Here is a 24,378-nt window from a genome sequence, read left to right as displayed (position 1 = left end):
AAGGCACTTTACAAAAACTAAAACTAAAAACCCAACAAATCCCTTATGAGCAGCACTTGGTGACAGTGGAGAGGAAAAAACTCCCTTTAACGGAGGAAAAAACCTCCAGCAGAACCGGGCTCAGTTTGGGCGGCCATCTGCCTCGACCGGTTGGGGTGAGTGGATAGAGCAGAGAGAAAAGAACAGCAACAATAAACAACAAATAGACACTGCAAGTTGGTGGGACCAGTAACTGCACATCAGTGATATACAGGACCAGGACCAGGGACACCTGCAGAAGGTACAGAGAGAGAGGGAGAGAGAGGGAGGGAGGGAGCACAAACTAGGGGAGGGAGAGAGCACAAGGTTAGTAACATTCAATGGTGGAATATACATGAGGTGGGAGAGAAGAGAGGGGGGGGGTTAGGGTAGGGGAGCTCAGTGCACCGATGGTCCTCGGGCAGTCTAGGCCTATAGCAGCATAACTAACTAAGGGATGGTTCAGGGTTACCTGAAGCCAGCCCTAACTATATGCTTTGTCAAAGAGGAAGGTTTTAAGTCTAGCCTTAAAAGTACAGAGAGTGTCTGCCTCCTGAACCCAGGCTGAGAGCTGGTTCCACAGGAGAGGAGCTTGATAGCTAAAGGCTCTGCCTCCCATTCTGCTTTTGAGAACTCTGGGAACCACAAGTAGGCCTGCACTCTGAGAGCGAAGTGGTCTATTGGGATAATATGGTACTATGAGGTCTTTAAGGTATGAAGGAGCTTGATTATGAAGGGATTTGTATGTGAGAAGAAGGATTTTAAATTCTATTCTGGATTTTACAGGGAGCCAATGCAGAGAAGCCAATATAGGAGAAATATGATCTCTCTTGCTAGTTCCTGTCAGGACTCTGGCTGCGGCATTCTGGATTAATTGGAGGCTTTTTATTAAGATATTAGGACATCCAGATAGTAATGAGTTACAGTAATCTAGCCTTGAGGAAACAAACGCATGGACTAGTTTTTCTGCATCATTTTGAGACAGGATGTTCCTAATTTTGGAAATGTTGCGCAGGTGAAAGAATGCAGTTCTAGAAATTTGTTTTATGTGTGAGTTAAAGGACATGTCCTGGTCAAAAATAACTCCAAGGTTTTTTACAGTAGTGCTGGAGGCCAGGGCTATGCCATCTAGAGTAGCTATAATTTTAGAAAAGTTATTTCTGAGATTTTTAGGCCCAAATATAATGACTTCTGTTTTCTCTGAGTTTAAAAGTAAAAAGTTACTGGTCATCCAGGCCTTTATGTCAGTTAGACAGGCTTGAAGTCCACACACCTTTACCTGCTGTTTTCTTGCTGGGACTCTCCTGCACCATCAGTCTGTTTGGAAACTGGTTCAATATTTCTGTAAAATCATATCTGACCTGTGGACGCACAGCAGCGATCTGTGTCCTCTGTCTTCACATGTCACAGCAAAAGGATGCAGAAAGGTCGGGGAGGGGTCAGGTCAGCAAACACAACAGAGACGTTCAATGTCAACACATTCCTGTAATTTCTTATTTACTTTTTGTGGCTTCCCATTGGTTTGAGGTGGGTGGAGCTTTATGGGAGAAAAGGTGATGCTGCACGTCCATGTACCAATGAGAAATGACCAACTCTAATGAAAGACAACTGGGAATCCAGACTCACACAGACCTGATGACATGGATCAGGTCAGACCATGCAGGGACACTTTGACCAGGATCAGTAACAGGCTGAAGGTGTTTCTGTTTTAGAGACAGAAAATAATCCTGATGTTCTGTGGTTCTTATTCCTGCAGCACCGTGATGAGGCCTTTGATTCTCAATATGCTGCCGTTTAAATAAACCTCCAGTCTGGGCCAGTCGAGGTGACAGAGTCCTTTGGACGGTGAGGACACCTGCACGACGTTCAACTGTCAATCAGACGGATATCGATAACAGGAGGGTATTTATGAAGGTACAGCAACACTAAACAAAGTACCATCATCCAAATGTACTTGAAGTATCCAAAGTAAAAGTAGTCACTGTGCAGAATGGTCCATTTACAACAGCGCCACCATGTGGTGAGTTACACTCTTCCCAGTTCTGACATACTGACTATATTCAGGACATTATTGCCATCACTGCCATATCTCCTGATACACAGCTCAGCTGGTGGATTCACCTGTAGGTGGCGTAACAGCACCAATAAACCTTAAATGGCTTTTCTTACAGACAGGATCCACAGAAAGGATCAGGCCCCCTGATTCTCACTGCTTCTCACACTGACAGAACCTTCAACCTGCTGTTGTAAGAACATCATCGACTCCTCATTCAGCTCTCAGCACAGCGTGGACGTCCTGAGGACAGAGCTGCTGCAAAGACGTCACCTCTGCAGCAGTTTCCACATCCGTCTCCTGCGTCTTGCTCTGATCTACAGAGACGGAGCAGCAGGAAAACCTCAGTGATCTTATGGAGCTGGACTCTGCCCTGCAGACCTGACACCCTCATATATGACAGCAAATACTCGAATGTCATTCTCTCTCTGGCTTGAAGAAAAACTGAAATTGTTGGTTGTTATTCCCAGAAAAGCAACAATCGGCTTCACGAGTCACACAAACACATCACAAAAGATACTTGGTTTAACCACCTTTATATATATTGTTTTAAATAATTGTTCAAAATACAAATAAAACTGCATAAGTACAAAAACAAAGGTAACTTGGAGTCTTTGGCACAAACCTTCAGGTGCATAAATCCAGTGTCAATAATTGGTTCAGTTCAAAAACGTTTCTGCATTTTAGCAGCTTCTGTTTGTCACTTTGGATTTTCTGGCAAACAAATAGAAGCGAAACATATTTTCAAGTTTAAAGATACAACACCAGCAAAATACATTTTGTGTTTCTACTAAGACCAGAGTATCCAGTGAAATCCCACCAGTGCAAATGGAAACTCAAGAAAAATGGTTTACAGCAAAGCGTTGATGGATTGCAAAGAAATGCCATTGTACAATATTGTGGTAATAATATTAAAGCCACAATCAATGAGCATTTCATTATTGATTAGCCTGCTGATCATTTTTCTCTATTTCAGTTGAACAAAAAACATTTGTCATGTTCTGCTCTGTAAACAACAACAACAACAACAAAAGGACCAACAGATCAATAATCATTTCAGAAGCCAAAACACCAAGTTTGAATTTTGGACAATCACACTGACGACTTATTGTCAACATTGGAGACACTGGATCCAGAGAATTTTTACTTAATTTATTTTAAAATTTAACATAAGAAGTTTATTTTTATTGTTTTATTACTGCAGTGACTAATCGCAGCAGCTGAGAGCACAGACTAAGCAGCAGCCATATTGTGTTTCAGTAACTGCAGTTTGCTCCATCACATGTCAGAGGAAGACGTCCATGGTCTGGCTGATGTGCTGCCTGCAGAGAGGACAGCAGCGCTGCTGGACCGGTCGGCCCTGGGTCAGGATGTTGGCACAGTGCCGGCAGAGGCAGAGGTGCCGGCACGGCAGCAACAGAACCGTCTTAATCAAATCCCGACATATGACACACTTTTTCCGTTCCTCCTGCTCCTTCAGCAGGCTGAGCAGCTCACCATCTGTCACAGGGCTGTCGACATCCCGTGGACCCAGAGTCATACCGGTCCTGCAGCCACTGGCCGGCTTGCCATCCAGTTTATCGTGAAGCTGGACTGAGTCTGGCTGGGTCAATTCATTCAGCAGCGGCAGGTCGGCTTCAGTTAGTAAACCGCCTGTTTCTACCTGTGGGAGCCTCGTTCTGCTCATGTCCTGTGTTGTCCTGGCACGGACCACCTGATCCACAAGAGCTGGTTCCAGTATCACTGCATACAACCTGTGAATAGTCGTCTGTACACAATGAGTTCCCGGCAGAGTGTTGACAAAACGAAGGCACAGGTGTCCGGCGAAGACAGGAAGCCTGGGGTTCAGTAAGACCAAAGCCACCAAGAGCAGAACGGCCAAGATGAGCAGTCCACGGGAATTGAAAACAATGATGCAAAGGTGTCCCAGTGCTCCCAGGAAGTCCAGCAGTAGCTGGCCGGACGTCCACAGCATCACAGAGGCACCGACGAGACAGCTGTACACGAAGGTCATCAGAGTCAGAGTCAGTTCAAAGACTTTATGCACAGGGCCTGCCGCTGCAGACAGGCAGCTCTGCAAGCTGATGAGGGCCGTGTTTACCACCTTGTTGACAAAGTAGAGAACGAAGCCCAGTGTGACGCAGACCCCTTTGCACGTCTGCCGCAGGATACAGCTTCCGGAGATTAACCCGCGGTGCATCAGGTCCTCGGTGCGCCACGCCATGTGACAAAACAGGTGTCCGACCATCTTCAAGGTCTCCAACACTCCTCCAAACATCTGCAGCCACCCCGTCACAACTTGCAGCCCTGTATGGGCGGCACTGGACACAAACTCGGCAGCGGTGAGGAAACAGAAAAGAGCAAAGTTCCAGTATTCGGCCAAACTGGAGACGCTCAACGCGAGCGCAGCGTGGTGGACGCAGACGGCCATGCCGGACAGGAGGCGAAACAAGGAGCTGAACTTCCTGACAAGCAGGTCGAGCAGCAGGCGGCCGGCGTCCGCACATCCCCCAACAGCTACAGACACAAAGTTCACTTCATCCATATCAGGCTGGAGAGGAATCACAAACCCAGTTAGAGCTGCATGATGATACATGTCAACAAGCACTAATCAATCACACCAAGGGTGGAAATGCAATATATTCTGTTATTTATCATATTTAACTGGAAGAGGCTCCACACTGACCTCTGCTGGCTTTTACAGGGTTCAAGGACTAAATAAGACAGAGGGTCAACAAATGTCCTTCTCACCACTGTAACATCGAAACCATATAAACTGCAATTATCTGTTTCCAGCAGCATCAGCAAATTACATTTATTACTTTCTATAAAATCACATAGAAAATAATTCAATATGAAGGAAACTGAAATAACAATGAAACATTCAACATATTGGCACATTAAACAGTCAGTACATCCCAGCAACACTGACTAAATTAACCTCAACAGGCTTGTGTGACTTTTAGACAACAAACATTAAGTTTCCTAAACAAAGTGAACACAAAACTGCTGATTTTGTCCTGACAGATGTTTTTCCTGCCTGATATCAACAAGATAGAAGATTTATTATATATCTGAGTTACTTGGTTTTAAACACTATTGGGACTATTAGAAGTTTTTTTAAACAATTCTGAACCAGTTGGTCAGAAAAAGTTCAATGAATATCAATAAATGTGTTGCTCTGATGGACAGATATTATTAAGAAGAGCTCTAATTGAAATACTTCAAATATTTAACCCCCGATTGTTTTTAAATGAGATGATATTTCAGGGGAGTTTGGTATTACAGCAGCAGGTTTAGTTTAGCTAGGTGACACCGGAACTGAGCTAAAAACAAACGGCGATGATGTTTACATAGAACGGCAAAAATATTAACAAGGATCGGACAATTAATTCACTTCTTAATTTCTACGTTAAACTCATTTTATCCCGATTGTGTGTGAAGACTCGAGTCAGGCAGCAGCTGCATGCTAACTGCGCTACTGTTAGCGTTAGCACACAACATCCGGTACCATTAGCCTGCTAGCCAGCTAACGTTAGCTACAAACAAACAAAAAACAAAATAAACCTTCAGGGACTTTCAGGGAATCAATGTACGTGACTCACCGTGGCAGCATCTCGCAGACAAACGTAACCGCTGCTGTTTTAATTAAGATGCACGACCCTCGACCATGCATGTTTGCGTTGACTCTTCTTCGTGGTTTTTGACGGCGGCGGTTTAAAAAGCCTGTTAGCGCCACCTGCTGGTTCCGACTGTGAAGCGATGTAATAAATGACGGACTGGACCCTTTTAATGTTTATTATTTACTATTATTACTAAGATTTTAACTTCAGCTTTAAATAACGTGTTGATATTTCCAAAGACAGCGAACAATTATCATTTTCATTATTGATTATTCTGCTTCATTAACTATTCAATCAGTAAAATGACAACACAAATCTTTAGAGCCAAAGCAGTTAAAGCAGATTTAACGTTTCTTTGTCCAACAAACAAACCAGACGCTTCGTTGACATTTTTCTTATGAGACTCGCTTCCTGTCTTCTCTTACGTCCGCACAGACGCTATAAATGCCACAGTTGCCGCAGCTCATGATTATTCGTCACAGAAGCTACTGACAATGAGCGGAAGAGGCAAAGGCGGTAAAGGACTCGGCAAAGGAGGCGCTAAGCGTCACCGCAAAGTTCTCCGAGACAACATCCAGGGAATCACCAAACCCGCCATCCGCCGTCTGGCTCGCCGCGGTGGAGTGAAGCGTATTTCCGGCCTGATCTACGAGGAGACCCGCGGGGTGCTCAAGGTCTTCCTGGAGAACGTGATCCGCGACGCCGTCACCTACACCGAGCACGCCAAGAGGAAGACGGTCACCGCCATGGACGTGGTCTATGCTCTGAAGAGGCAGGGCCGCACCCTGTACGGCTTCGGAAGCTAAACCTGATCCCGAACCCCCTAAGACACAACGGCTCTTTTCAGAGCCACACACCTGATCTGACGAGCTCAGTCCTTAGTGTCTGTGATAAACTAATATACGTGTTGTCACGTGACATTTATATTGTCGTAGTGTCCTAAAAGTGCAATATAATGTATTTTACAGCCACTGATACTGATCTTTCCTAAAAACTGAAAAAATATTAGGAAACATTTAACACAATTGTACTTCTAACTTTTTATTTCTTCACTAGTAAAAGTCTCGTGTTTAATAATCAATTGTTTCACGAGAAACTTCTGTTCCACAGCAAACATTTGTCTCAGATAAATCACAAAATGGACCATAAGGTTAGCAGCAGTAAAACAGAGTACATGTGTGTAAATGAGAGGGACTCAAGTAGAACGGTGAGGTTACAGGGAGTAGAGGTGAAGAAGGTGGAGGATTTTAAGGACCTAGGGTCAACAGTCCAGAGCAACAGAGAGTGTGGAAAAGAAGTGAAGGGACATGTTCAAGCAGGTTGGAACGGGTGGAGGAAAGTGTCAGGTGTGATGTGTGACAAAAGAGTGTCAGCAAGAATGAAAGGAAAGGTGGACAAGACAGTGGTGAGACCAGCAATGTTGACAGTGGCACTGAGACAAAGACAGGAGGCAGAGCTGGAGGTAGCAGAGCTGAAATTGTTGAGGTTCTCTCTGGGAGTGACGAGGATGGATAGGATCAGGAATGAGTCCATCAGAGGGACAGCTCATGTTAGATGGTTTGGAGAAAAAGCCAGGGAAGCCAGATTGAGATGCTTTGGACATGTTCAGAGGAGGGACAGTGAATACATTGGTAAAAGGATGCTGAGGTTAGAGCTGCCAGGAAGGAGGCCTAGAGGAAGACCAAAGAGGAGGTTCTTGGATGTAGTGAAGGAGGATACAGAGGATAGGGTTAAATGGAGGCAGATGATTGGCTGTGGAGACCCCTGAAGGGAGCAGCCCAAAGGAGAAGATCTTTAAATAAAAAGAAAAGATTAAATTTGCCTGCTTATATTTCTGGTTGTCATAGCAACACCTCTGTTATCTTCAGCCCTATGATTGTGTTGAAGGGGATCAATATATCAATCACTGTATATGACACTCGTACCTACGTATCATATAAAGATGGAGTTAATGGCAGATTGCAGTGAAACTGCTGCTGGTTTGTTCTGAATAGTCTGATTCAAGAAAGCCCTGATGTGATTTTAGTTTTTAATTTATTTGAGAACATTTTACATGGACAAACCAAATGTCACTTATTGCTTTGACGTTTATCAGCACTGAACACGTGAAATGTGACCATATAACAGGATTTGATATATGTAACTTTCACTTTATGTTTAGTGACAGTTCATTTACTTTCACAGATCAAATTTGATATTGAAGTCAGACAATAACCGGAAGTGGCTCTTTAAGGGAAGTGTGTGGCTCTTAAAAGAGCCGTTGTGTGTGTAAAGCGGAGCTCAGGTCTAGTCTACTTGGCCTTGGCAGGTTTCTCAGTCTTCTTGGGCAGCAGCACCGCCTGGATGTTGGGCAGCACGCCGCCCTGAGCGATGGTGACTCCGCCCAGCAGCTTGTTGAGCTCCTCGTCGTTGCGGACGGCCAGCTGCAGGTGGCGGGGGATGATCCTGGTCTTCTTATTGTCGCGGGCGGCGTTCCCGGCCAACTCTAGGATCTCAGCGGTCAGGTACTCCAGCACCGCCGCCAGGTACACCGGGGCTCCGGCGCCGACGCGCTCGGCGTAGTTGCCCTTCCTCAGCAGCCTGTGGACACGACCCACCGGGAACTGGAGTCCAGCCCGGGAAGAACGGGTCTTAGCCTTGGCTCTGGCTTTGCCGGCACCGGTCTTTCCACGTCCAGACATGTTGCTACTTCTTTTCTCGGTTTAGTAAGAGAGAATGTGGCGTTTAGCCACAAACACCGCCTTATATTCCTACTCCTCTTCCCTCATTGGTCAGCTCGATCCTCTCGTCCAATCAGAAAACAGTTTACGTCAGGGTCTCATGTCACCTCTCTCCGCTCAAATTTCAAAACAAAGCGCGGCAGAAAAGTCAAGCCGAGTAACTTAACCCTGATTACAGATAAACCAACCAGAATATAAAAACCTCCTGGGATGTTTCTGAATACTAACAGAAAAAAACACACTGTGAAAAAGTAAAAAAGTATATAATTAAATAGAAAGTATTTAAATTAACACAAATAACATTCAAATGTAAACTGTCATTTTGTAGTTCTAAACGTCTGTAGTATCTTCTTAGCGGTTTCTAAGTGCCATAAACAGCCTAATATCCTACAATAAAAACACAACATAATATAAAATGACCTGTGCGTGATTCTGACCAAACCTCTCAGAACCAGAGATGGATTGGGATTTACCAGAGACCACCATACTTGACAGGTCTGGGAGGAAATCCTGCAGCACCAGCTGACCCATCAGGAACAATACACACCTCCGGGACACATTAGGATCTAATCTGGAAGAACTCGTGATCTGTCTTTCATTTTGACAAACCACTAAATCTCACTGACTGTTTGAAGCAGCAAAGTTGCACCAGGTTTATCCAGACACCACCACTGAAAAAGAAAAAAACAATTCTCTGTATCGAGCACAAATATATTTATATATATTGTTATTCCATCCACTTCACACCCACTAGTCCAGTACTCGTCTACACACTACCATCAGACCAAGTACTAACATTGATTTCATTACTGAAACACATTTTTATATGCAAGTTACATCTGGTGCATCTATGAACACAGGCAGAAAACACATCACAAAATCTGGTTTAATTACAACAAGGTGCCTCTAACGTGGTTTACTCCACTTACATGGTCTGGAGTCCACTGCTCTTTGTGGCTTAGATTCACTAAATAAAATGGTACATTTTTTGTTCATGCAGGAAAGATCAGTATCAGTGGCTGTAATATATATTATATTGCACTTTTTTAGGATTACAATATAAATGTCACGTGACAACACTAATATTGTATATTACAGTTTATCACAGACACTAAGGACTGAGCTCGTCAGATCAAGTGTGTGGCTCTGAAAAGAGCCGTTGTGTCTTAGTGAGTCTGGGATCAGGTTTAGCCTCCGAAGCCGTAAAGAGTGCGGCCCTGCCTCTTCAGCGCATAGACCACGTCCATAGCGGTGACCGTCTTCCTCTTGGCGTGCTCGGTGTAAGTGACGGCGTCGCGGATCACGTTCTCCAGGAAGACCTTGAGCACCCCGCGGGTCTCCTCGTAGATCAGGCCGGAGATACGCTTCACTCCACCGCGGCGAGCCAGACGGCGGATGGCGGGTTTGGTGATTCCCTGGATGTTGTCTCGGAGAACTTTGCGGTGACGCTTAGCGCCTCCTTTGCCGAGTCCTTTACCACCTTTGCCTCTTCCGCTCATTGTTGAATCAATGGATCAGGTTCGTAGAAGTCGAATGAGACAAACCCACCGTGAGTGTCGGTATTTATAGCGTCTGTGCGGACGTAAGAGAAGACAGGAAGCGCTAAACACTGAGGCCCGTCCCACATTTCAACAGGACACCTTCCTCAGCCAAGTGACTTTTCTCAGGGATATTTCTAATTGATGTCTGTTCTATTAGACAGAACTTAACTTCATAGAGAAGATAAGAAAAACCTTTATTTGTCCCGCAGTGCGGACATTGTCTTGTTGAAACAGTAAGTACAAAAACACAGCAGAGGGCCAGAAGATGTGAGATAAATAAGAAATTAAAAACATTAAAAATACTAAGTGGAATAAAACTATGAAGCTACAAAAACTATAAGTGTGTACAATATGTGCCTATGGGTATGTCCAGTATATGGATGGATAAATAAATAAATAACAGGTAAAGTGACTACAGTATATTGATCTGATGGGATTCACCTTATAAAACAGTGTTGGACATGGTCACAGCAGATGGATGACACATATACAGTGTTAGTCTGATCATTGTAGAGTCTGACAGCAGGAAGGAAAGACCTGTGGAATCAGGGTGGATCAGTCTGTCACTGAAGCTGCTCTCCAGGGCAGACAGTCCGTCAAGTAGACGGTGAGACTCGTGGTCCAGCATAGATCTTAGTTTAGCCAGGACCCTTCTGTCCCCACCTCCCTCACTGAGTCCAGAGGACAGAGCCGGACAGAGCTGGACTCCTTGATGAAACATATAATGTACCTGAGAATATCTAAACAAAAAAAACACATTTTCAGCTAAGAACCAGTTTATATGGATATTTAGGAGTGTTGCTGATTGATTCAGGTCCAAACAAAGTGTAACTGCCAGCAGTCCAGCAGCCCCTACCCCGTTCTCTCAGACCGTCACATATAATTTCATTGTTCAGGCACATAAAGCTGTTCTTGTGTGTGTGTGTGCGCGTGCACGTGTTTAACATGAAGAATAACAAACTATAAATGAACTGGGCCAGACCTATGACACAGCTGTAAAAGTTCTCTACTCTCACTGTACATTCCCAACATACAGGAGATGTTCACATGTACTAAATCAATTTGTCTTCACAAAATAATGTTTTTTTTTTTTATAAAAATAAAAAGTCTCTCACTGCAGCGAGTCAGTTTGGACTGCAAATCTGAAATGTTGTTTCCTGCATCACATTCATGGTTTCCTTCCTGCAGCTAAGGTCTGCCTCTGGACATAGGAACTCAAACTGCCTGCATCCTTCTTTTATCCATAACAGCACGTGCACCTGGTCCTGGGTGTCTCTGGCCGTGTAAAGCACAGGAACTTCAAACTCTTCATCTGTGAATGAGCCCTGGTCAAATATGTGTTAACACCTTGATGCAGTTTCCTCCCAGATAAAGTGAAACAGATCTTCTCAGTCCTGCTCTGTTCACTGTGATGCAGAAACATAACAGCTGGTTAAGAAACTGAAATGTAACTTTCCAGTCCTCTAATCAGACATGTCAGAGTCTATAGTCATGGTTTCACAAGGATTGTGGTCCCTGTAGGTTTTGTTCTTTTCTTCTCAGGCACAAAGAACAAAATTCAATTCAAAACCCAATAAATCCTTTATGAGCAGCACTTGGTGACAGTGGAGAGGAAAAACTTCCTGACAGAAGAGAAAACCTCCATCAGAACCAGACTCACTTTGGGCGGCCATCTGCCTCGACTGGTTTTAAAACAGGAGCAGCTCCTTCCGGGACATTTGACCATAAACATAGAAGTTGAGCCTGAAAAGGGACTTTATAGTTACAGACGTCAGCTTTTTGAATAAATCTAAACATGTTTGTTGATTAAACCAAGAGCTTAATCAGACATTTTGTTTCCTATGGAAAGTGTCTTGAGGTGAAAATGATTTGACACTTTACAAAAAGTAAAATCCAGATAAAGTTGGTGAGTGTAAAATGAGGCTGTAACTGGGACTAAAGGCTCCAACAGGAAGTACATTGAGTGTTTTCACCAATAGAATGAAAGTTTTGAACATTTGATGTGACATGAAAAAAGGAAGGTGCTGCTCTGAAAGTGGAGGTATGTGGCTCTTAAAAGAGCCGTTGTCGGTTTGGATAAGGCTGGGGGAGTCTAAGCTCTCTCTCCGCGGATGCGTCGGGCCAGCTGGATGTCTTTGGGCATGATAGTGACCCTCTTGGCGTGGATGGCGCACAGGTTGGTGTCTTCGAACAGGCCCACCAGGTAAGCCTCGCTGGCCTCCTGCAGAGCCATGACGGCCGAGCTCTGGAAGCGCAGATCGGTCTTGAAATCCTGAGCGATCTCCCTGACCAGGCGCTGGAAGGGCAGCTTGCGGATCAACAGCTCGGTGGATTTCTGGTAGCGGCGGATCTCTCGCAGAGCCACGGTACCGGGCCTGTAACGGTGGGGCTTCTTGACTCCGCCGGTGGCCGGGGCGCTCTTACGGGCAGCCTTGGTGGCCAGCTGCTTCCTGGGGGCTTTGCCTCCGGTGGATTTGCGGGCGGTCTGCTTGGTTCGGGCCATTTCTTCTTCTTCTCTGGACTAGAGAGAACATGAGGAAACTGCGCCGATCGGCTCCTTTTATACTCTGAGACCGGCGGCGAAGCTGTGACGCTGCTTCGGCCTCTGGATTCTGATTGGTGGGCGCCCCCTCGTGAGCTCAGCCCCGTCTGAATCTTATTGGAGGAATCTTTTTTTTCAAATATTGCGCCTAAACCGAGCTCAGCCTCCCGCAGGCAGCTGGAACAACTGCTGCAGTCGGTTCAATGATCGAGAGTCAGATTAAGAACTTTATTGATCAAGAGCTCACAGCAGCATTAACGATTCGACACATTTAAACATTTATGTTATAGATATTCTGATCTGATGTTTCATCCATTTATAGTTGATCATTATTCTTTGTGTTTGACACAGACTAAACAAACCCACAGGGACTTGGACGTATCAGCTTGATTTGGACTTTTAAATGAGAAATGAATCAACACTGAGCTGCACTAGAAGTCGATCAATCGATCACAGCTCAGGGCCTGTAAGTTACCAGAAGGATTTGGTGCAGTGCAGGGGAAACCATTCAGGCCTTTTCAAAGTAAAAGTAATGAGACCACAATGAAAAAGTATTTGGGAGTAAAGTATCATGATATTAAAGTATGTTGTTATATATCATTAGAGTACTTAGTGTGTGTAATGTCTTTATGTTGGCAGAAGTAAATACACTGTACAGGAGATCAATTTAAGTGATTCAGTGATCTTATTAAGTGGGAACATATTGATAAATAAAAGTAACATATTGATAAAAGGGACCAGTTTCTTCTGCATCACTTATGTGGTTTGTTTGTGTGAAAGCAGATGAAAAGGTTGATTTAAGTTTAAATAAGGTGAAGATCAAATGTTTATTACAGCTCTAGACCTGCAGACTCAAACCTAGAAAGGACCAAGCTCTTCACTGAACATGTGGGTGGCTCTTAAAAGAGCCTTTGTTTTGTTTTATACTTTTAAAGGAGGCCACTTCACTTCTTCTTAGGCGCTGCCTTCTTTGCTGCCTTGGGCTTTGCAGCCTTCTTTGCTGGAGCCTTCTTGGCAGCAGGCGCCTTCTTCACCACCTTCTTGGGGCTCTTGGGGGCCTTCTTGGGGCTCTTTGCTGCCTTTTTGGCCGCTGCGGGCTTCTTGACCTTCTTAGGAGACTTCTTTGCGGCAGCTGGCTTCTTGGCGGCTGCTGCTTTGGGCTTTTTGGCGGCTGCGGGCTTCTTTGCGGCTGGTTTCTTGGCTTTAGGAGCAGCAGCCTTCTTCACTGGCTTCTTGACTTTTGTGTCAGCTTTCTTGTTGATCTTAAAAGAGCCAGAAGCGCCGGTGCCCTTGGTCTGGACCAAAGTGCCCTTTGTCACCAGACCCTTGATCGCGGTCTTGACGCGAGCCTTGTTCTTCTCCACGTCGTAGCCTCCGGCAGCCAGAGCTTTCTTCAGCGCGGCCGCGGACATTCCGCTCCGCTCCTTGGATGCGGTCACTGCTTTAACGATCAGCTCCCCGACGCTGGGACCGGCCTTCTTCGGCTTGGCTGCCTTCTTCTTGGCTGCCTTGGCCGGAGCGGCGGCGGGAGGTGCAGCTGGAGCTACTTCTGCCATGTCGTAGTTCGAGTCGAGTTCCTTCTCACGGTCAGACGAGAGTCAGAGTGTGCGGATCCCCGCGCAGGCGCTGCTCTTAAACACACCATGAGAACCGTAGAGACTCAGCCCGCCCGTGGCTCTGCCGTGCTGCGTGAATCCAGGGACACTTGTGTTTTCTCTTCACCGATAAAACGCTGAAAAATGGCCGTGGGAGAGGAGCTGCAGGGCGACAGTGAAGTGAGATGATAGCGGACACTCGTCTCTTCGTCCAGAAACCACGTACAGCTCTGGTGTTCTCGGCGTTTTGTTTGTGGAGCCTCCAAACCCCACATTTTCACGGCCGTGGCCGACGCTGCTCGGCGACTTTTCCCACTCATTTCTCTCCTAAAATAACTTAAAATGGACCGAACCTCCGCCAAAAGCTGTTTTCCCTCTGACCCACATGTTTGTCCAGGGACTCGAAGTGAAAACAGCCATGTGCGGGTAAAGACTTTGTAATAAATTGAAGCTGTTCTGGTCGCAGCAAACACAGTGATGGTGGCTGAGAGTCACGGAGCCGCAGCCTTCGGTCGGCACGGAGACAACGTGAAACAACAATAAAGTGCAGCCGTTTCCTGGTCACTTCAGGACAATTAGACCCAGTGTTTTACAAAAAATCACTTAAATGTTAGAAATGACACTTTTCTCACTGATGAACAGATCGACTCTGAACGACTTAGTCCTATAAAAACAGCTTCAGTAAAAACCTGAGGCATGATTCAAGTCCCCTGCAATAACATTTAATATTAGAATATTAAATGTTAGTTAAAGGCTTTTAGCACTAATGACATGACAAAGTTAAACTTAGTATAAGAAATATTTGATAAAACTATTCCAGCTTTCATTTGTTTATATTGAATAATTAAGGTTGTTTTAGTCAGACCTCAGTTTTACAGCCTATTATATATAGAGTGTATGTTCATGTGTCTTATTCCTTTAATGTATTGACAAATTATTTGTGATTATTGATCTTTAAAGTTACCAGTTGGAAATTCTTCATTTGAACTCAATAACCTCTGAATGTGTTCTCTGTCAGACTTTACAGGGATGGATGTCAGAACAAATCTTGGATTTTCAGGCTGAAGTTGTGAAAGTCAGAATATTTAAAACTGTTTTCTGTGGCTCGGACTAATTACATGTTTTTTAAAAACATTTTCTGTCTTCTGGCCTAGAAGTTACACACCCAAATAAACAATTAAGATTCCTATTTTTGTCTGTACTGTCATATGTTTATATGATCATCTTTAGTTTGGGTTTGTCAAAACAAACTTATGTAACTAGCATGAACTTGACCTGCACATCTATTAAAATTACTAATAAGGGAAATGATGAGTTGTGCAAAACCATGGACAGGTCACCAGGTCATGGCAGTGACAACAGACGCAAAAAAAATCTAATAGTTTGTTGTATCTTGGGAATTTCCCACCAGTGCGGTGTGGCTCCTTGCTGGGTTTTTAATAGTTTTTGGAAAACAATGGAGGTCTACAGCACAGACCCATAAGCTGAACCAGGTTCTGGATTCACACACATTCATCGGTGCTGTCAGTCTCTGGATGGGATCTGGACTCAGTGACACACACACTGAATCACCTTGACGTACAGTAGTTGAGTAAATGTACCACATGTAAGTTACTGTACATTTGTTTCACCTGTGTGGATACCGTGCATATCTGTGTACCTGTTGCAGGGCTCCCTGTATGTCAATGCCGTTGCCATGACGTCATCATGGCCTCATCAGAGGCGAGGACGACAGGGAGCATCGTTAAATTGAATCCTTCCTGTCTTTGGTTCCAGTCCAGCAGGACCCATTAACTGTGTTTACTACCCTGCGTAGGTGCAGTAGGTGTTTCCAGGAAAACAGCGTGTACTGTCCTACAGCTGGACAACAGCTGGACTCAGTCAGTGCTAACACTAACATTCCCAGTGGTGACGATGCTGCAGTGTTTAAGAGCAGCAGAGACTGTTTAATGACTCCTGCTGGACATGAAGGTCTATCTGAGCATTTCACTCCAGTTTTCTTCTTGTTTCTCTTGTCACAGATTTTATGTAATTAAAAGACAAAGGAGGGAAATAAGTTTGAATAAGTTTTTCTATTCAGTTTTTGTCCACCTTTCTGCTTTGACTGGCTCAGACTTGGGAGGATGTGAGGTTTGAGTTATTGTACTGGAAGTTTAGCTCTGACATGTAGTGAAGTTGAAGAATCACAGCTTTGTTAAATAAAACAGTCAAATCAAATATAACATGACAAGCCCAAAAAATAAAAACATCAGGACTAAAGCTCTTAGCAAAAACTGTAGGTGGCTCTTAAAAGAGCCTTTGGGTAGATGGAGACAGCAGGAGCAGTTTACTTGGAGCTGGTATACTTGGTCACGGCCTTGGTGCCCTCGGACACGGCGTGTTTAGCCAGCTCGCCGGGCAGCAGTAGGCGGACGGCGGTCTGGATCTCCCTAGACGTGATGGTGGAGCGCTTGTTGTAGTGCGCCAGGCGGGAAGCCTCCCCGGCGATCCTCTCGAAGATGTCGCTGACGAAGGAGTTCATGATGCTCATGGCCTTGGAGGAGATCCCGGTGTCGGGGTGGACCTGCTTCAGCACCTTGTACACGTAGATGGCGTAGCTCTCCTTCCTGGTCCTCCTCTTCTTCTTGCCGGTCTTCGTGACGCTCTTAGAGACGGCTTTCTTGGAGCCCTTCTTCGGCGCTTTCACTTGCTCAGGCATGGCTGCTGGTTCTGACAGTTCGTCTACAGCTGATAATGGAAACGACCTCGAGGCGGCTCTTTTAAATGCGTTTCATGCAAATGTCACTGTGCTGTTCCGCGCTCGGTATTGGCTGAATTCTTTGCGCATGCGTTGAACAAGTGGCCGCTATGAATTTAGACACTGACCCGATTTATTCATTAAACAATATAGACATGTCGTATTTCTGTCTTTGTGAGGACACACGACATTTGAAAGTGTTCAGATCAGGCTCTAATAGTCAACATTTAAAGCAGCTGTCCTGACACTGGTTGTGTTTCTGCCATGACAATGGTAAAACCCATAACTACAGACCCACGTCCTGCTGACATGTTAAACCTCAATGGACCTTTTCATACACGCAGATTCTGTCTCACTGCTCAAATGATCATTTTATACCGAAAATATTCATGTAAATCCACCAAGGTTCAAACACTCAGCCATCACGGCTCCTGCTTCCTGTATTGGATGTCATGTGACACAAATCACCATGTTTTCCTCTTTGTCTTTACGGCAAAACCAGTTTAGTGGGGCCACCTACTGGACTGGAAATTGTACAGTATATATTAACAGACCTAAATTTTAATGTGTGAATACATTAATTCCTCACACGATTGTTTAAATGAGTAACGAGAGTTTCTCTCGAATTGTTCTACTAAATCAGTTTTATTGTCACTGTTGGTGTCGTTCATATTTTAGCGATACGAAAAGAATGCGAAGGACACCAATATAAATGTCATGAAAAGTCACGTATACGTATAATATTGTATATTAGTTTATCACAGACACTAAGGACTGAGCTCGTCAGATCAAGTGTGTGGCTCTAAAAAGAGCCGTTGTGTCTTAGGGGGTTCGGGATCAGGTTTAGCCTCCGAAGCCGTACAGGGTGCGGCCCTGCCTCTTCAGGGCATAGACCACGTCCATGGCGGTGACCGTCTTCCTCTTGGCGTGCTCGGTGTAGGTGACGGCGTCGCGGATCACGTTCTCCAGGAAGACCTTGAGCACCCCGCGGGTCTCCTCGTAGATCAGGCCGGAGATACGCTTCACTCCACCGCGGCGAGCCAGACGGCGGATGGCGGGTTTGGTGATTCCCTGGATGTTGTCTCGGAGAACTTTGCGGTGACGCTTAGCGCCTCCTTTGCCGAGTCCTTTACCGCCTTTGCCTCTTCCGCTCATTGTCAGTAACTTCTGTGATGAAGAACCAGGAGCTGCGGCAACTGTGGCATTTATAGCGTCTGTGCGGACGTAAGAGAAGACAGGAATCGTACGTTTCGAAGGCGAAGCCAAACTGCATTATTTTTGTATATTAGTTTAATATATGACTATTTGACTGTACCGAGATATGATATGCCGAACGTTTTTGCTGCTTTAATTCTGACGCATTTATTCTTGTTAATCTTTCACCTGAGACAATAATCATATGAACTTTTATTAATTAATCGTCCACTTTAAATTATCTAATAAAATCGTTATTTGGACGAACGTGGGAGGTTTTTGAGGATGTGACATGAATCCTGGGAAAAGGTCACAACAACCAGACTGTTAAAGCGAACAAACACTGAGCTCACCTGCAGGTTTGTTTGATTCACATAAATATATAAATAAAACCAGTTTAATGAGCAGTGAGACCACAATGAACAGGCGCTTAGAAACACTTTATACACTTTTATATGTGTGTTGGAACATCACATTATTTGACTTCAGTTTCTGTTCAGTGGTCAGTTAAAAACATTAAAGCTGTTCCTGTTTTATACCACACAATATATTTTACAAAAATACAAAAATGTTTTGACCTCTCAGATGTTGTTTTAGGAGGCCTCTGATGTAGAAACTGATTTTTCAATTTAATTACATTTTAGTAGAAAAACTGATTTTTACTTAACTTTCGTTTGTATGACCTAACTGTATGAACCTTTGTTTCTTATGGAGGAACCAGTTCAGACTAGGACAGGATTTAGAAATAAGAACTGACTTTGGTCTTTCATTGATTAATCAGTTCTATGCTGGAATAGTTTAATTGTTCCGGGGGAGAAACTGATTGATGTTGTTTCATTCAATTTTCACAGACTCTACTCGGGGGTAAAAAAAAAAAAAAAAACAGTTCTCTGTATTACATCAGTGTCTTCAGGCCCCAAAAGTGTCGGTTTTTATCTGTTTTAGTCTGTCACTAAAGATAAAACAAAGAATTTCGCCTTTAGTGGAAAGTGTGTGGCTCTTAAAAGAGCCGTTGTGTGTGTAAAGCGGAGCTCAGGTCCAGTCTACTTGGCCTTGGCGGGTTTCTCGGTCTTCTTGGGCAGCAGCACGGCCTGGATGTTGGGCAGCACGCCGCCCTGAGCGATGGTGACTCCGCCCAGCAGCTTGTTGAGCTCCTCGTCGTTGCGGACGGCCAGCTGCAGGTGGCGGGGGATGATCCTGGTCTTCTTGTTGTCGCGGGCGGCGTTCCCGGCCAACTCCAGGATCTCAGCGGTCAGGTACTCCAGCACCGCCGCCAGGTACACCGGGGCTCCGGCGCCGACGCGCTCGGCATAGTTGCCCTTCCTCAACAGTCTGTGGACACGACCCACCGGGAACTGGAGTCCAGCCCGGGAAGAACGGGTCTTTGCCTTGGCTCTGGCTTTACCGGCTCCTTTACCACGTCCAGACATGTTTCTACCTTCTTTCTTGGTTTAGTAAGAGAGAATGTGGCGTTCAGCGCCGAAAACCGCCTTATATTCCTACTCCTCTTCCCTCATTGGTCAGCTCGACCCTATCGTCCAATCAGAAAACAGTTTACGTCAGGGTCCTGTTTTATTTACAACGCTCCCGCTCTGTACAAGATTTCAAAATAAAGCGCGGCAAATAAGCATTTGTTGCTCCTGATCCATGTTACATTAAAATACATTAAGACTCACAATACAAATAAAATATTGTATCAGTAGCTTTTCCTCAGTTAAACTAAAGAAGGAACAGTTTTCCATTTGTGATTTATTATGCAAAAGCAGACTTAAAGTTTCTTTTCAAAATGAAAGTTGTCTTTTTGACTTCAGTGACTGTCAGAGTTCCTCCACACCTTAAACATGTGTTGTATATAGAACTTAAAGCATCTGTTCATTTTGACATAGCTGCAGTCTAATCTGAAAAATCTCTAATTTTCACAAGATGAACATTCAAATACAAGTTAAGTTACATTAAATTATCTACATATTAATTTAATTTGAGGACAACATTTGCTCATATGTTAATGTTCCAGGGGACAAGGGCTCATGCTGGGGCTGTTTCTAAATACTTTTACTGCAGAAAATTTTAAAATATTTATTTTAATCAGGGTTCATCTTAGAAATAAAACAATTTCTTAATGCCATATTTTTGTGGACTCGTAAAGAAATGTGTGACTACACACTGCAGAGTAATGTTCAATCAACACATTGCCTGTGTTTTTATACCAGTGAGGGTAGATCACAAACACACCTGGTCCATCCAGGTAAATCTAAGCTCACAAAGAACAACACTGTTACTGCAGGACTGTTAGATTGAGATTAGGTGGCTGCAGCTAATGAACAGGCAGATTTGCACAAAAATACTTGACATATTATTGAAGCTTCCACTTCACATTAATATGATTGTTTACATTTATGCTCCAGTGCAAGCTGTTTACATGAGCTACTTCTGCTGGTGATTTTACTTTCTGAAGTGTGTTTCGGGTCATTGTCCTGCTGGAAGACCCATGACCACTGTTGACACAGCTTTCTGACACTGGCTGCGACGTCGTGCCCCAAAATTCTTTGGTAATCATCATTTTGTGACATCGATCACACAGTCAAGGCATCCAGTGCCAGAAGCAGCAAAGCAACCCCAAAACATCTTTGAACCTCCACCATGTTTCTCTGTAGGAACTGTGTTCTTTTCTTTGAAGGCCTCATTTCTTATTCTGTGAACAGGGTCAGGACGTCCTTCACCAAAAAGCTTTTTGTCTCATCTGTCCACATTATATTCTCCCAGATGGATTGTGGTTTTGTCACACGTTTTGGAAAACTCCAGTCTTTGTGTCAGCAGTGGTGTCCTCCTGGGTCTCCTACCATAGTGTCCCTTTTCATTCAGATGGTGATGGATAGTGCGAGGGGACACTGTTGTACCATGTGTCTGCACATCAGCAGTTCTTCATCCACCATTCGAACAAGCCTGTAATTTTTCATTAATTTTGCTCTTCCGTCCACGTCCAGGAAGGTCAGCTACAGCGCCATGAGCCGTAAACCTCTTGATACTGCAACATTAAGATCTCTGGAGATGGACTTGTACCACTCATGTACGCTCCTTTCTTTTCTCCACGCTCAATGTGACAACACAAAAGTTGAGACAACTTTTCACCATATTACCTACACCTGCTACTTGCCACAGGTGTGTCTAAAGACAAATTACAGGAGCATCACATTAAAAGCAATTATTTCTTACAATTTTGACAAGGTGTGAAAGTTTTAAGTTTTCTTTTTTTTGTTTCTGTAGTGCAAACAAAAACAAAAAGCTCATCAATACTAAAACGTTTGCAATTGGAATAACTTTCTGAGAAGTGTTGCATTTTCCGACAGAATTGCAAGGAGCAATATATAATATATATGATGATCTTTATACGAAACGGAGACCCTGCTCTCTGAGTATGTGTTGATTTAACCTCCTCCCCATGGATTTATTGTTTACAGGGTCAATACAGGCAACAAGACATTGACCCTGACCCGAAAGAGAAAACCATGAAATGTTCAAATTAACTTCCTCAGATATGTTCATGTTCCCACTAACCCTCTTCAAACAGCTGCAATTCTCTGAATTTTAAGCAAAACAACTTTGATCAAGTTACTCTGAACATGAAGTAAAGTTTTGCTACAGAAATAAAGGATACAACACACATGGACAATCCTGCTGAGGATTTGTGTGTAAAGAAGTTTAATGTGTTACTGTGATTTGGCCAATTTAATACTAGGATCATTTGGGTATTAAAGCTACATAATCATGTGTTGAGTTTATAAGTCAAATTTTATCATTCACATAAAACTAAACTACAAAGACACAACAACCTTAAAGTCAGGACTAAAGCTCTTAGCAGAAACTCTAGGTGGCTCTTAAAAGAGCCTTTGGGTGGATGGTGACAGCAGGAGCAGTTTATTTGGAGCTGGTGTACTTGGTCACGGCCTTGGTGCCCTCGGACACGGCGTGCTTAGCCAGCTCGCCGGGCAGCAGCAGGCGGACGGCGGTCTGGATCTCCCTAGACGTGATGGTGGAGCGCTTGTTGTAGTGCGCCAGGCGGGAAGCCTCCCCGGCGATCCTCTCGAAGATGTCGCTGACGAAGGAGTTCATGATGCTCATGGCCTTGGAGGAGATTCCGGTGTCGGGGTGGACCTGCTTCAGCACCTTGTACACGTAGATGGCGTAACTCTCCTTCCTGGTCCTCCTCTTCTTCTTGCCGGTCTTCGTGACGCTCTTAGAGACGGCTTTCTTGGAGCCCTTCTTCGGCGCTTTCACTTGCTCAGGCATGGCTGCTGGTTCTGACAGTTCGTCTACAGCTGATGGTTGTGCTGTCGGCGAGCGCTGCTTTTATAGTCCCCTTCATGCAAATATTACTGTGCGGTCGCTGGTCCTGGATTGGTTAGTTTTCTCAGTAGGTTTGCGCATGCGCCAGACAAATTCCCGCCTTTTAGCTGTCTGCAGTGTTTATGGAGAATCTCATGTTTCCATGATGGAGAATAAAAATAGTATATTAGCCCGATATTTAACTAATATGTTGTAATAAAATCTAAAAGGTCATGTATGTCCCATATTGCTCTGCCCCCATTTTATTTTAGGTCTGAGTATGGGCACAATGGCAGGATTATCAGAATATTTGGACTCACCTTCCAGCAGACACTTATTTGTCAAAAAAACAAACATATTAATGTCTAAAGTCTGACAACACTGTAATCAGCACAAACTGGGTACAAAAATATGTGAGCAGAAAGTTTATACATGATTGTGTCTTAGAGAAAACAGTGTTTATGCATGGTTAGTGAAAAACTAGTGTTTGCTTCAAAATGATGTGAAAATCATCTTGTTCACTCATCCACAACAATACACTGATTTAAGTTTTCCAAGACACTTTCTGTTCAGAAAAGACGAGGCCTGATCATGAATAATCATGTGATTGACCTGAGAAGACAAAGACTCACAGAATGAGATGCACAATGAGCCTTTCAGTCAGGAATGTGGCTGAGCAGAAATTACTGTGAAGAAGAAAGTGAGGACAAAAGAAATTTGTATATTTTCTGTTTGTAGTTTATTTAGAATATAGTAAGATGTCAATGGTACAGAAGATACTTTCAGGGTAAAACAAGGTAAACAGGAACAGTAAACAGGTGTGAGGTTTGTAAAAGCCCACTCTCACACCCGATGTATAACCTCTTCTCTCACATAATACACAGAATGGAACAGCTACACAACTTTGTGCCAGTCTAGGAAACAGTTCCTTTTCAGCTGAACACACAGGTGAACATCACATGCCTGGCAATTCCAAGGAGTGTCCTGCCTCTTGCCACTCTTTGCTTTGCAAAGCGCACAGATCCGGCGACCAGCGGTGGCATCTGAGGCCTGTCCAGCTCCTGGAACTGGCACATGGTCAACACTTTGGTTTTATTTACAGAGCTCTGTAATTAGCTCTTCCATAAACTCCTTGTGGCTCATGTTGCCATAAAGCTCTTTGTGTACAATATAGGCATTGGTGGCCGCAATGTCCAAGAAGTGTGGAAACAACTTCCTGTACCACTTCATTGTCTTGTGCTGTGCAGTGTAGTACTGTAGCAGCTGATCGGACAGGCCAACACCCCCCATATGCTGGTTGTAGGCAATCACAGGGGCAGGACATGGAAAACTCTTTGTCCTCCATCCATTTTGTGTTTTCACCCTCCTCTGCATGGTGTCTCCTGTTTGAGCAGCATGGATGGTGGAACAGACAGACACCTCTCGTGCGTCCATCCATTTCACAAACACAAGATGTTCATCTCGAATCCACCTCATGGAGCCCCTCGCAGATTTGCTGGTGAGTGAGTTAGCTGCATCCTGAGGGCAACCCTTCCTGTTGTCTCTGTAGGTCCCACATGCACCAAACTTCAAAGCAAACAAGTCTGTTAGCAGTTTGGGACTAGTGTAAAAATTATCCATGTATACATGGTACCCAGAGCCCAAAACTATACGGTCCAACAGAGACATCACAGCATCATAAGACAGTCCATGGCCTGTGGGAAAGCTGTTCTTCCCTGTGTACACAGCAAAATCCACCGTATATCCATTTGATGAGTCCGCAAGAACAAACAACTTGAAGCCCCACCTGGTTGGCGTGGCTTTCATGCACTGAGTCATCTCTGTGTTTGCTTTGCAGGCCACCACTCCTTCATTCACTGCCAGATTTCGTCTTGGATGATAAATGGTCTTACATGCAAGCCGTATAGTGTCCATGAGGGGTCTGACCCTGAAAAGACAGTCGTGTTCAGCCGTGCCCCTCTTTCTGTCATTTTCCTTGTCTGCACCTGGGTGACTCATGTGCAGATTCCATGAAATGGTGAGGTATCTGTCC

At 44.4% G+C, this 24,378-nt stretch overlaps 10 protein-coding genes across 12 annotated transcripts; 1 reads left to right on the top strand and 9 right to left on the bottom strand.

Moving 5' to 3' along the window:
* Nucleotides 1-2,590: 2,590 nt before the first annotated feature.
* On the bottom strand, nt 2,591-6,228 carry LOC113143473 (E3 ubiquitin-protein ligase RNF26-like). The gene is made up of 2 exons (XM_026329120.2): nt 5,677-6,228; nt 2,591-4,622 (listed from the first exon to the last, which is right to left on the bottom strand). The coding sequence occupies exon 2, from the start codon at nt 4,614-4,616 to the stop codon at nt 3,357-3,359; it is 1,260 nt and encodes a 419-aa protein (XP_026184905.1). The 5' UTR covers nt 4,617-4,622; nt 5,677-6,228; the 3' UTR covers nt 2,591-3,356.
* LOC113143489 (histone H4-like) lies at nt 6,147-6,568 on the top strand. Its single transcript, XM_026329138.2, has one exon. It carries the CDS (start codon nt 6,189-6,191, stop codon nt 6,498-6,500), a length of 312 nt encoding a protein of 103 aa, XP_026184923.1. The 5' UTR covers nt 6,147-6,188; the 3' UTR covers nt 6,501-6,568.
* A 1,396-nt stretch (nt 6,569-7,964) lies between these two features.
* LOC113143480 (histone H2A-like) lies at nt 7,965-8,388 on the bottom strand. The gene has a single exon (XM_026329130.1). The coding sequence runs from the start codon at nt 8,373-8,375 to the stop codon at nt 7,986-7,988; it is 390 nt and encodes a 129-aa protein (XP_026184915.1). The 5' UTR covers nt 8,376-8,388; the 3' UTR covers nt 7,965-7,985.
* A 725-nt stretch (nt 8,389-9,113) lies between these two features.
* On the bottom strand, nt 9,114-9,931 carry LOC113143488 (histone H4). Its single transcript, XM_026329137.2, has one exon. The coding sequence runs from the start codon at nt 9,911-9,913 to the stop codon at nt 9,602-9,604; it is 312 nt and encodes a 103-aa protein (XP_026184922.1). The 5' UTR covers nt 9,914-9,931; the 3' UTR covers nt 9,114-9,601.
* Nucleotides 9,932-12,047: 2,116 nt separating this feature from the next.
* LOC113143479 (histone H3) lies at nt 12,048-12,459 on the bottom strand. Its single transcript, XM_026329129.1, has one exon. It carries the CDS (start codon nt 12,456-12,458, stop codon nt 12,048-12,050), a length of 411 nt encoding a protein of 136 aa, XP_026184914.1. The 5' UTR covers nt 12,459.
* Nucleotides 12,460-13,441: 982 nt separating this feature from the next.
* On the bottom strand, nt 13,442-14,145 carry LOC113143477 (histone H1-like). Its single transcript, XM_026329127.1, has one exon. The coding sequence runs from the start codon at nt 14,051-14,053 to the stop codon at nt 13,442-13,444; it is 612 nt and encodes a 203-aa protein (XP_026184912.1). The 5' UTR covers nt 14,054-14,145.
* Nucleotides 14,080-19,462, bottom strand: LOC113143476 (histone H2A-like). Of its 3 annotated transcripts, none has more exons than XM_026329123.1 (2): nt 19,071-19,462; nt 14,080-14,407 (listed from the first exon to the last, which is right to left on the bottom strand). In XM_026329123.1, the coding sequence occupies exons 1-2, from the start codon at nt 19,451-19,453 to the stop codon at nt 14,158-14,160; spliced, it is 633 nt and encodes a 210-aa protein (XP_026184908.1). In that variant the 5' UTR covers nt 19,454-19,462; the 3' UTR covers nt 14,080-14,157. The 3 variants fall into 3 exon arrangements, with proteins under 3 accessions (XP_026184908.1, XP_026184911.1, XP_026184909.1); XM_026329126.1 differs by lacking the exon at nt 14,080-14,407 and having other exon boundaries at nt 19,012-19,267; nt 19,373-19,453; XM_026329124.1 differs by lacking the exon at nt 14,080-14,407 and having other exon boundaries at nt 19,012-19,462.
* Nucleotides 16,404-16,809, bottom strand: LOC113143482 (histone H2B 1/2-like). Its single transcript, XM_026329132.1, has one exon. The coding sequence runs from the start codon at nt 16,788-16,790 to the stop codon at nt 16,419-16,421; it is 372 nt and encodes a 123-aa protein (XP_026184917.1). The 5' UTR covers nt 16,791-16,809; the 3' UTR covers nt 16,404-16,418.
* LOC113143485 (histone H4) lies at nt 17,650-18,044 on the bottom strand. Its single transcript, XM_026329135.2, has one exon. It carries the CDS (start codon nt 17,982-17,984, stop codon nt 17,673-17,675), a length of 312 nt encoding a protein of 103 aa, XP_026184920.1. The 5' UTR covers nt 17,985-18,044; the 3' UTR covers nt 17,650-17,672.
* A 2,203-nt stretch (nt 19,463-21,665) lies between the features above and the next one.
* On the bottom strand, nt 21,666-22,328 carry LOC113143483 (histone H2B 1/2-like). The gene has a single exon (XM_026329133.1). It carries the CDS (start codon nt 22,308-22,310, stop codon nt 21,939-21,941), a length of 372 nt encoding a protein of 123 aa, XP_026184918.1. The 5' UTR covers nt 22,311-22,328; the 3' UTR covers nt 21,666-21,938.
* Between the last annotated feature and the right edge of the window lie 2,050 nt (nt 22,329-24,378).

The sequence above is a fragment of the Mastacembelus armatus genome, chromosome 14 (assembly GCF_900324485.2).
Source record: "Mastacembelus armatus chromosome 14, fMasArm1.2, whole genome shotgun sequence".
Lineage (NCBI taxonomy): Eukaryota > Metazoa > Chordata > Actinopteri > Synbranchiformes > Mastacembelidae > Mastacembelus > Mastacembelus armatus.
The sequence above is the reverse complement of the archived record's forward strand: the minus strand, read 5'-3'. Positions and strand labels throughout refer to the sequence as shown.